The sequence below is a fragment of the Tamandua tetradactyla genome, chromosome 12, assembly GCF_023851605.1.
Source record: "Tamandua tetradactyla isolate mTamTet1 chromosome 12, mTamTet1.pri, whole genome shotgun sequence".
Lineage (NCBI taxonomy): Eukaryota > Metazoa > Chordata > Mammalia > Pilosa > Myrmecophagidae > Tamandua > Tamandua tetradactyla.
The window spans coordinates 34,978,935-34,991,115 of NC_135338.1; the positions used below are offsets into that span (position 1 = coordinate 34,978,935).

Below are 12,181 nucleotides of genomic sequence, written 5' to 3' on the forward strand. Positions count from 1 at the left end.
GTATATCTTATTTTGAGAAATGTTTATTCAAATCCTGTTTACAGTTTTTAATTGGGTTGTCTTTTTGTTGAAATGTAAGCATTCTATACATATTCCAGATATAAGTCATTTAACAGATACATGATATTCAAATATTTTCTCTCATTCTGTTAGATGCCTTTTCACTTTCCTGAAGCATAAAAGTTTAATTTTGATGAAGTTCAGTCTATCTTTTTTTTTTTAAGTTACTTGTGCTTTTGATATTATATTTGATTATCTGAGAAACCATTGCCTTAACCCAAGGTCACAGAAATTTACTTTTATCTTTTCTTCTAAAAGTTTTATAGTTTACCCCCTATGTTTAGAAGTTTTACCCATTGTGAGTTAATTTTTGTGTATGATGTGAGGTAGGGGTCTAACTTCACACATTTGCATATAAATAGCCAGTTGTCCCAGCACCATTTGTTGAAAAGACTATTTTTTCCCCATTGACTTGTCTTAGCATTCTTGTCAAAAATCAGTTGATCACAAATGCAAGGATTTATTTCAGAGGTCCTAGTTCTGTTCCACTGATCTATATATTTTTCTTTATGCCATTACAACATTATCTTGATTACTATCACATTGTAGTAAGTATTGAAATCAGCAAGTGTGATTCTTTCAACTTTTTTCTTCTTTTTAAAGATTGTTTAGGCTATTCTAGATCCTTTGCATTTTCATATTGTTAAGATCAGCTTTTCCAATTTCTTCAAAAAAGGCGGCTAGGATTTTCATAGGAATTGCACTGAATCTATAGATCAGTTTGGGGATCTATTAATATCTGTTAAGTTTAAACACTTTAGGAATATTCACGTTAAGGTGAGTGACAGCTAAGCCATGCTTTGAAAATAACTAGTCCATATTTGTTGGTCAGTACCTGATTTCAAATGAAATAGATACTGAAATATGCAGCTTGAATCAGATATGTTAAAGTGTGTTAAGTCATAAAGATATGTTGTCATAAATACAAATATGTACACATCTGTGTGTGTTAATTCTGAGTGATCATTATTCTTATGATTTGAGTTTCCAAAATCAATAATAATATTGAATAATACTCTGATTTGAACTTTTCCCCCATATGAAAAAATCATTGAGATCAGTGTCTTCAGTACCCTGTTGTAATCAAAACCTTTTTTTTTTTTTTTAGCCTTCCTTTTTCATACTTTTTACAGAGAAGGATAGGTAAGGGAAGAAACTAGTCAGTTCAGAAATAATTATTAATTTCTATTGTAATTCTTTAACTTGTGGCTTGTTTAGAAGTATATTGTTTACTTCCATATAGCTGGTGATTTCCTACTTTTTTGTAATTAGCGTCTAGCTTATTTTCTCTGTAGTCAGAGAACGGATTCTGAATGACTTAAATCTTTTGAAATTTTTCAAGGCTTCTTTATTTTCTACAAGAATGGAACCATATAATAAACATATAAGTGATAGAAATTAAATTTCCTCTCATGATTAAAGAATTTGGGAAAGGGATTAAGTTATTACTTAACTTAAGTCTTTTTGAAGTTAAATATATGATATCAATTTCGAAGGTCATCACTAAAAGATTAGAAATTTATGTATTCCAAACCTATGAGGCAAAGAAAAATGGAACAAAGAAGACAAACCAACAACACAGAAGCATAGAAGCAGAAGACATTGAAAAGAGCTAGAAAGGGAGAAATTTAAATAGATGAATTCAAATCCCAGTATATTAAGAATCAAATATAAATGGTTCAGCTTGCTGGTTAAAAGATTGTCAGATTGAATTTTTTAAATTCCAACACAAGGCACACTTAAAGATAGGGATACAGATGGTTAAAGGAAAAGAAATACCAGATGTATACCAACCAGAAGAAAACTGGTGTAGCTGCATTAATATTTGCTAAAATTACTTTAACATAAAAAAAATTTCCTATGGATACAGAGTAACTACGTAATGACAAAAGGTTCAGTTCAACAGAAAGATAAAATAGTTCTAAGTATGTGCACCTAGTAGAATAACCTTGAAATATATAAAGCAAAAATTTAAATAACAAAATGTAGAATCTACAAATCTGTCTTGATGAATCCATACACATCTATTAGCTATTCATAGACTAAGTGGATTTTTAAAAATCAGTAACGATAAAGATGATTTGAACAAGATAAGCTTTATCCATTGATTATATGTAGGTCTATGTACCCAACAATTAGAGAAAACATCTACTTACCTTATAAGCACACATGATACGTTTATAAAAATCAGTCATGTCCTACAGCAAGAAGCAAAACAACTAATTTAAACGACTTGGTGTCACAGAAGACACGTTCTCTGTTCACACTGCAATTAAGTTGAAAGTCAGTAACAAAAAGTTACATAAAAAATCCTCGTGTTTAGAAATTGAAAAGAATCAAAGAAAAAATCATAATGGAAATAAGAATGTTTTAGAATTATATGATAATGGATAAAGGTCATTTCCAAATTTGTGGAGAGCAATGAAAGACACAGTATTTGGAAGGAAATTTACTGTGTTACTTATATTTGAAAAGAAGAAAGGCTGACAGTGTGCTAAATGTCTGACTTCAGAAGTTATAAAAACAACAATATTAAAAATCCGAATAAAGGAGAAAGTAAGAAATGGTAAAGATAAGAGCAGAAATCAGAGAATTAAAAAATAAGATAAAGTAGAAAATATCAAAGCCAAAGTTGATTCTTTAAAAAGCCTGATAACATGGGCAAGTCTCTGGTGAGACCCTCAAGAAAACAGAGAAGGCATGAATAAATAGTATAAGTAACAGAAAAGTAGACATAGCTAAACATAAATACAGCATAGATGACAAAAAATTAAATCTTAATAATTCTTTTCCAATCAAATTGAAAACTTATGTAAAAAGGACAAACTATTATAAGAAGATAACTTAAGTAACATTGATTCGAGAAGATGTACAAAACCTGAATAGTCCTATAGCTATTCAAATAATTGATATGGTAGTTAAAAATCTTCTCGTAAAGAAAATTGAGGCCCAGATAGTTTTATAAAGCAAGTTCTAACAATCTTTAAAGGAGCTGATAATTCTAATAGTAAATAAACTCGCCTAGAGAATGGAAAAGATGAGAATACTTCTCAGCTTATTCTGTGTGACTAATTTAATCTTCCTAACAAACCAGTTAAGAGCAGTACTTAAGAGCAGAAAATTACAGACCAAGTTCATTTATAAAAATTCTAATAATTAGAATTGCAAAAATTCTAATAAATTACAGACCAAGTTCATTTATAAAAATTCTAATAATTAGAATTGCAAAAATTCTAATAAAAATATAGGGCAGCCACACCTAGCAACATGTGAAAGAGATAGTGCACTTTGAGCAAGTATGCAAGAAGGTTTTAACATTAGAAAACTTATAAATGTCATTTGTCATATTAACAGATTAATGGAAGAAAACCAAATGATCATCCTCAGTAGATAGAGAAAAAGAATTTGATAAAATTTAATGTCCACTCATGATTATTATGCTTAGCAAACTAGGAAAAGAATGAAACCCTCTTAACATGATACAGGATATCTACCAAAAGCCTATAAGAGGTTTCAGTCTAAATGGGGAAATTTTGAAAGCATTCCCTTTAAAGTGAAGAACAAGAGTGCCTACTAACATTCCTTTTATTCAGTCTTTTTTTTTTTAACATGGGCAGGCACTGGGAATTGAACCCGGGTCCTCTGGCATGGCAGGCAAGCATTCTTGCCTGCTGAGCCACCGTGGCCCGCCCTTATTCAATTTTTTACTGTAGGTCAGAGTCAACTTATAATACAAGAAAATAAATGAAAAGCATAAGAGTTAAAAAAGAAGAAGAAAAATGTGCTTATTTGCAGATAGTAAGTTGTCTACATAGAAAACTCAAAATGATCCATAGATATACTTTAGTAATAATTAGTTTATAGTATAGATGGCTCTAAGATCAAATTAAAGCATCGATAGCTTTTCTTCTATACTAGAAACGGTGTTAGAAACAATGTTTTAAAAAACATCATTTACAATAGCACAAAAAATAGCAACTATAAATTTATATTTCTACCTAGGGATAAACTTGATTTTTATAATGAAATTTTATAAGGTTCTCTTGAAAGGCATTAGAGAAAATTTAAATAAGTGGATAAATAAGCCATGTGCATGTGTAAAGACTCAATATCATAAATGTTTCAGATCTCATTAGATGGATTTCAGTGCAATTCCAACCGAAATCCCAACAGGTTTGTTGTTGAACTTGACAAGCTGATTCTAAAATGATTTAATGGAAAGGACAAAAGGTCAAGGATGGTGAGAACCTCAAAAAGAAAAAGAAGAACAAGGTGGAGGGCTACCTTATAAGACTTAAATAAAGTTATGTGGTGTTAGCAAAAGGACAGACATATTGACCAATGGAACAGAATAGAAAGGCCAGAAAGAATCACACAGATAGATGAAACTTTGACATTCGACAGAGATGACACTGGAGGAATACACTGATAAATGGCTCTTGGACAGTTGGTTAACCATAGAGGAAAAAAGCGAAATTAGATCCCTACCTTGCACCATGTGTAAAATCAATTGCAGATGTAAAACTAAAATCTTTTTAAATAAGGTACAGGAGACCATCTTTAAGATTTAGTGATGGGAACAAAAGTGAAAACACAAAGTGCCTATAAATTGATAAGTAAAAGATAACCCGATAGAAAAATGGTAAAAGACATGAACAAGCATATCAGCAAAGAGAGAACATATGCTCAGCATCATTATTAATCAGGTAGATGTAAATGAAGACCGCAGTGAGATTTTATACCCTCTTAGAGAAGGAAAACTAAGAGAATTGATAATGGTAAGTGCTGGAGAGAATGTGAATCAATGGGAACTCTTATAAATTGCTATAACCAATCTAGTATTTTCACATAAATTTGAAAATTCACTTACTCTATGACCCAGCAATTCCACTCTTATACATATACCCAAGAAAAGCTCTTGTATGTATAGTACACCAAGGGATATATGAAAGAGTATTTAGGGATCCACTTTTTATAATAGCAAAAAACTTGAAAGAACCAAAATATCCATTGCTGGTAGAATAGAAGTATAACTTGTGGTGTATTCACAATGTGGTATATCAGCAGATAAAATGAATGAATTCCCTCCTAAGAACAAGATAAAACTGGAAAGTACGGTATTGAGTAACAGAAGCAAGTTTCAGAAAACTACTTCAATAGGATATCATTTTTACAGAGCTCAAAAAGAAGGAAAACCAGCTGATATTTTGTTTGGGTATGCATATACATACATTTGAACACACACACCTGGATACATATGATAAAACTATTTAAAAAGAAAGAAGAGAATGATAAGGGGAAATAAAGTATGAGAAGGAGCATGTAGGTTGATGCACGTTATTTGATAAAGCTGTTGTTGGGTTGGGTAATAAGTTCACAGGTGTTCATTATAATATGCGTTATGACTTACACATCTGCTACAGATAATATTTTGTGTATGTCAAATAATTTATTAAATATGAAAATTCTGAAGATGTTTTTCAAGGAGTGTCAGCAAATTGTGTATACAGAATGATCATGGCTATTTGAGCATTTCTATTTATAAAAAGATAGAAAGGGAACACCACCTAACTGTTAATAATGATGGACTTTGAGTGGTGTATTATAGATTATTTTTCTCCCTTTCTACTTTTCTCTGTTAGATTTTTTTTTCAATGAGATGTTTGACTTTCATATTCAGGAGGAACCTTAATTTTATGTTAGATGATTTCTTGCCAGAAGTTCTGTGCTTAGAAATAATAGAACACCCTGATAGCATAGTTGAAAACAGAAAATTTCAGTCTGAGAGAATATAATTACTATTTTTCTCAGTACAGTCAATTTACCAATATCCCTTTTTCTCTTTTGAGTTTTGTAAAGAAGTATTATGGATGATTTGACAGTGGTTGCCACAGATTACTGATAAATACAATAACATAACAAGAAAAACAAACAAAAATTATAATGCATTTCAGCAATTCATTTTTTCTTCATTAAGATTAGTAAATTCCAATATTGGGTATTCCCCATTTTATGATGAAAATTACTTGTGAAGTCTTCCATAGTAAGCAAAAACACCTTATTAAATGCGTGTGACAACTGGGTGGTAAGAAGCATTTCTAGGCTATGATAGGATTTATTTTTATTTTTTTGAGCATTCAGTAAAGTATTTGTTGGCCTGAGATTTCTTTGTCATCACTAATTTTTTTCAGGGCTTTTTTCTTAAGTGGGTGAAAACTTTTTCTCTTTTTTAGCAGGTTCATACCACGCAAACAAGCAGCATTCAGGATTAGCAAAAACACAGAAAGAGGGAGAGGATGGTTCTTCATACAGCAGACGGTACAGCCAAAGTATGGTTACAGCTGAACTCCAGCGACTAGCTGAGAAGCAAGCAGCAAGGCAGTATTCTCCATCCAGCCATATCACTCTTCTCACCCAGCAGGTATGGACAGTTTGGGATGCTGAACGGCTCTTTGGACCCAAGAATAGGATTAATGACAGGGTATTCTGTCAGTAATCCTGTTCCCATATACTGATGCTTCTTGAATGAGTATTAGTTGGTTTTGAACTAAACATACAAAGTGTTCCTTTTTCAACTTGAAAGATGACTTTCTGTTACAGGTATTGCAAAGTTTAGTCTGCAACTGGCTATGATGTGTCTATTCCATGGGTAAGCCGACTTTAATGTTTAACTGTAAAATATACTTAAAAAAATCTTTATTGATAAATCTTAACATACAAACATTCCATACATGGTGTACAATCAGTGGCTCACAATTTCATCACATAGTTGTATATTCATCACCATGATCATTTTTTAGAACGTTTGCATCACTCCAGAAAAAGAAATAAAAAGAAAAAAGGAAAAACCCATGCATACTATACCATTTACTCCTCCCTCTCATTGACCACTAGTATCTCCATCTACCCAATTTAATTTAACCTATGTCCCCTCTATTATTTATTTTTTATCCATATTTTTTACTCATTGCCCATACCCTGGATAAAAAGAGCATCAAGACACAAGGTTTTCACAGTCACACAGTCACATTGTGTTCTAGTTTGCTAGCTGCCGGAATGCAATATACCAGAAACGGAATGGCTTGATTCCCTTCCATTAAAGGGGTGATTTAATGAGTTGCTAGTTTACAGTTCTAAGGCCGAGAAAATGTCCCCATTACAACAAGTCTATAGTAATGTCCAATCAAAGGTATCCAGGGAAAGATACCTTGGTTCAAGAAGGCCGATGAAGTTCAGGGTTTCTCTCTCAAGTGAGATGGCACATGGCAAACAGTCAGGTCTTCTCTCTCAGCTGGAAGGGCACATGGCAAATACGGTGTCATCTGCTAGCTTTCTCTCCTGGCTTCCTGTTTCATGAAGCTCCCCGGGAGGCGTTTTTCTTCTTCATCTCCAAAGGTCACTGGCTGGTGGACTCTCTGCTTCGTGGTGCTGCAGCATTCTCTGCTCTCTCTGAATCTCTCATTCTCCTCTTTTATAGGACTTCAGAAACTAATCAAAACCCACTCAAATGGGTGGAGACATGTCATCCCCTAATCCAGTTTAACAACCACTCTTGACTAAATCACATCAACCAGGGAGATGATCTCATTACAGTTTCAAATATACAGTATTGAATAGGGATTATTCTACCTTTATGAAATGGGATATATATTAAAACATGGCTTTTCTTAGGGAGCATACTTCCTTTCAAACCAGCACACATTGTAAAAGCTATACATTTATTCAATCATCTTCAAGAATCAAGGCTACTGGAACACAGCTCAACAGTTTCAGGTACTTCCCTCTAGCCACTCCAATACACCATAAACTAAAAAGGGATATCCTATAATGCATAAGAATAACCTCCAGGATAACCTCTCAACACTGGGTGGTATCTCTTAACCACAGAAATTTTATTTTGTCTCATATCTCTCTTCCCTTTTTTGGTCAAGAAGTCTTTCTCAGTCCCTTGATGCTGGGTCCTGGTTTATCCCGAGATTTCTGTCCCACATTACCAGGGAGATTTATACTCCTGGGAATCATGCCCCACAAAGTGGGAGAGCAGTGAGTTCACTTGCCACGTCGGCTTAGAGAGAGAAGCCACATCTGAGCAACAAAAGAGGTTCTCTGGAGGTAACTTTTAAGCATAATTTTAAGTAGGCTTAGCCTATCTTTTGCAGGAATAAGTTTCATAGAAGCAAACTGCAAGATCTAGGGCTTAGTCTATCGATTTGGTTGTCTCCACTGCTTGTGAGAATATCAGAAATTCTCCAAATGGGAAAGTTGAATATTTCCTCCTTTCTTTATTCACTGCCCAAATTACTCTGGGATACAGCAAAGTCTCATACCCTGTTCAAGATTCCATGTACTTACAGTGTTCAACTAAACTACCATACAAGTTAAATTAGGAAATGCACTACCCAAAATATAAATTTTGCATAAATGAACATCTCTCCCTTAGGTCTCACACAGAAATTGAAGTTTTAAAATATAGATGAAAAAAAAAATATATATATATATATAGACGATTTCATCCTTTACTCTGTATTCTAATTTACTTTATTCCTATCCAGATCAGCTTCATTTATATCTCTAATCGAAGTCTAAACACTTTTTCAGCTTTTCAACAGTTCCTATATGGGGTACTGCTGACTTTCAGAGCTTCAGAGCTCTAAATCTGAGTCTCAGATGTCACATAAATACCTGAAGTTTCTGGGAATGACCAGGTTATAAACAAACAGCTCAGTATCTCAGAATTTAGAAATAACAGTTATGACTTCTGAATATATGTGACTGCTGTAAGAGCTTACAGTCTAGGGCCCTTTATAATAGGCCCCGACCTGATAACCCGTGCTCTTGATTTCAGTTCACCAAGTTTGTGTATTATAGTTTGTCCTAGTGAGTGAGGCATGATAATATTTGTCTTTTTGTTTCTGACATTTTGTTCAACATATAGTCTTTAACGTTCATTCACCTGGTAGTTGCATGCCTCACAACTTCATTCCTTCTTGAGGCTGTCTGCTCAGTAGTCCATTGTATGTATATACCATAGTTCCCCCTTCCAGTCCCCAGTTGATGTACCCTTAGACCATTTGGGAACATTGCCGCCATAGACACCAGTGTGCAAATGTCCATTCGTGTCCCCATACTTCAGTTCCTCCAGGTATAACCTGAGCAATGGGGTTTCCGGATCATATGGCAACCCCACCCCTAGCCTCCTGTGGAACCACCACAGTGCCCTCCAAGGAGCTGCACCTCTTAATTTCCTACCTATAGGGAATAGGTACATCTCTTTCTCACCATTTTCTCTAGGACGTCTTTCTTTCTTCATTTTTAAATGGTTTATTTGCACATCAAACAATCCAACCTAAGTGTATAGCCATGGCTTTACCACCATAATCTATCTGAAGACATGTCCTTTTCTTCCACAAGGAATGCATACCCCTACCTGTTGACATTTAGTTTTTGCATAATGCCTTTGTTACATTCAGTGGAAGCATATTACAGTGTTACTGTTGTATAGACCCTAGCTTACATTGATTGTACTTTTTCCCAAATACCATCTATTTTCAGCACCCTTCAATATTGACATCCATTTGTTCTATTTCATGCAAAAACGTTCTTTTATTTGTACATTTAATCACCATATTGGTGATTAAATTATACCATCTCCTAAATTATGCCATCTCAGTCTTTATCCTCTATCTTTCCTTCTGATTTCATACATGCCCCTAGTTCTTCTCCCTCTGTCGTACTCACATTCAGCTTAATTCATTACTTATATTATTGTGCTCCAATCAGGTAGTATTGTGCCATCCTTTTCTGAATTTTTTTTTCTTTTTTCTTTTATTTATTTAGTAAACATCACCACATACAAGCACAAACGTTCTTACCATATGATCATTCCATTCTTGATATATAATCAACAACTTACAATATCATCACATAGTTATATTCATCATCATGATCATTTCTTAAAACATTTGCATCAATTCAGAAAAAAGAAATAAGAAAACAGAAAAAAATTCATACACATCATACCCCTTACCCCTTCTTTTCATTGATCACTAGCATGTCAATCTAAATTTATTTTAACGTTTGTTCTTCCTATTACTTATTTATTTTTAATCCAAATGTTTTACTTGTGTTGATAAGGTAGATAAAATAAGCATCAGATGCAGGGTTTTCACAATCACAGTCACATTGTGAGAGCTATATTATTATACAATCATCTTCAAGAACATGGCTACTGGAACACAGCTCTACATTTTCAGGCAGTTCCCTCCAGCCTCTCCATTACACCTTAACTAAAAAGGTGATATCTATTTAATGTGTAAGAATAACCTCCAAGATAACCTCTTGACTTTGTTTGGCATCTTTCACCCATTGACACTTTATTTTGTCTCATTTCGCTCTTCCCCCTTTTGGTTGAGAAGGTTTTCTCAATTCCTTAAAGCTGAGTCCCAGCTCATTCTAGGATTTCTGTCTCATGTTGCCAGGAAGGTCCACACCCCTGCGAGTCATGGCCCATGTAGAGAGGGGGAGGGCAGTGAGTTTGCTTGTCGTGTTGGCTGAGAGAGAGAGGCCACATCTGAGCAACAAAAGAGGTTCTCTTGGGGGTGACTCTTAGACCTAATTTTAAGTAGGCTTAGCCTATCCTTTGCAGAATTAAGTTTCATATGTACAAACCCCAAGATTGGGGGCTTAGCCTATTGCTTTGGTTGTCCCCACTGCTTGTGAAAACATCAAGAATTTGCTACTTGGCGAAGTTGAATTTTCCCCCTTTCTCACCATTCCCCCAAGGGGACATTACAAATACTGTTTTATTCACTGTTCAAATCACTCTGGGATTTATTGGAGCATCACTCTGGACAAACCTACAAAATCTCATGCCTTACTCAAGGTTCCATGTACTATGGTGTAAACTTAAGCTGTCCACATAAGTTCTATTGGGAAATGCACTAGTCAAAATATAAATTTCTATACCAAGTAAACATTTTTTGCTTTAGTCTCACACATAAGTTAAAGTTTCAAAATATTAATTACGATCTATTTTCAATACCGTGCAGTATTGACATTCCTTTGCTCTTCCTCAGGCAAAAACACTTTTTAATTTGTGCATTTGGTTACTATCATTATACACTGTAGGCATTGCTAGATTATACCATCTCAGTCTTTATCGTGTATCTGAAGTTCAGGGTTTCTCTTTCAAGTGAGAAGGCACATGGCAAACACAGTTAGAGTTTCTTTCTCATCTGGAAAGGCACATGTTGAACATGGCGTCATCTGCTAGCTCTTCTCCTGACTTCCTGTTTCATCAAGCTCCCTGGGAGGCGTTTTCCTTCTTCATCTTCAAAGGTCGCTGGCTTGTGGACTCTGGCTATGTCATTCTGCTTTGCTCCCTCTGAATCTCTTCCTTCTCCAAAATGTTTCCTTTTTTATAGGACTCCAGAAACTTCTCAAGACCCACCCAAATGGGTGAAGACATGTCGTCATCTAATCCATCTTAACAACCACTCTTGATTAAATCACATCTCCAGGGAGATGATCTGATTACAGTTTCAAACATACGTATTGAATAAGGATTATTCTAAATGGAATTTTTATTAAAACATGGCTTTTCTAGGGTTCATACATCCTTTCAAACCAGAACACTTAGTAATGTAAAATTTACTTTTAAAGGACCTTTAAAAATGACTTCTTGGGTAAAGTTTTCCAGATTTCTTGTCTTATAAATTTTTTTTACTGAATGTCATAACCTTAGTTTTACTTTTTTGTTTTTTTTTTTTTAAACTCTACTGCCTTTCGTTTCATAATCTCAGAATGTTTTATGGGTACTGATTAATGAAATATTTCAGTACACCCTTATTTTCCCCGTTTTACATATGGGGAAAATGGAGGCTGAAAGAGGTCACATGATTGAGGTCATTCAGCTGACCTGAATGACTGAGCTGGAAATAAATACCAGGATTTTAACTTTCAGTTGTATGTATTAACAAGCTCATAACACAATGAAGACAGATGAAATTTTCAGAAACATTGTGGATTCTCTATGTCCTCCTTGCTGTTTAACTCCAAGGTATTTAACTGTAAGTAGAAGCTGTATCTTTTCCTCCTCCTTCTTAATGCTACATGGCTTCAA

The 12,181-nt window shown here is 34.3% G+C and overlaps 1 protein-coding gene across 22 annotated transcripts in view; it reads left to right on the top strand.

The window, feature by feature from the left end:
• Positions 1-12,181, top strand: part of TTLL5 (tubulin tyrosine ligase like 5) — a 445,087-nt gene that overhangs the window by 206,268 nt on the left and 226,638 nt on the right. For 19 of the 22 annotated variants that reach the window (XR_013160369.1, XM_077123116.1, XM_077123107.1 and 16 more), the window contains one exon: positions 6,294-6,481. Coding sequence is in view for 21 of the 22 variants with exons in the window: in XM_077123116.1 (XP_076979231.1) it covers positions 6,294-6,481 (188 nt within the window). In the remaining variant the exon portion in view is untranslated. The remainder of the gene's footprint in view (positions 1-6,293; positions 6,482-12,181) is intronic. The other 3 variants (XM_077123106.1, XM_077123120.1, XM_077123125.1) reach the window with 1 other exon arrangement.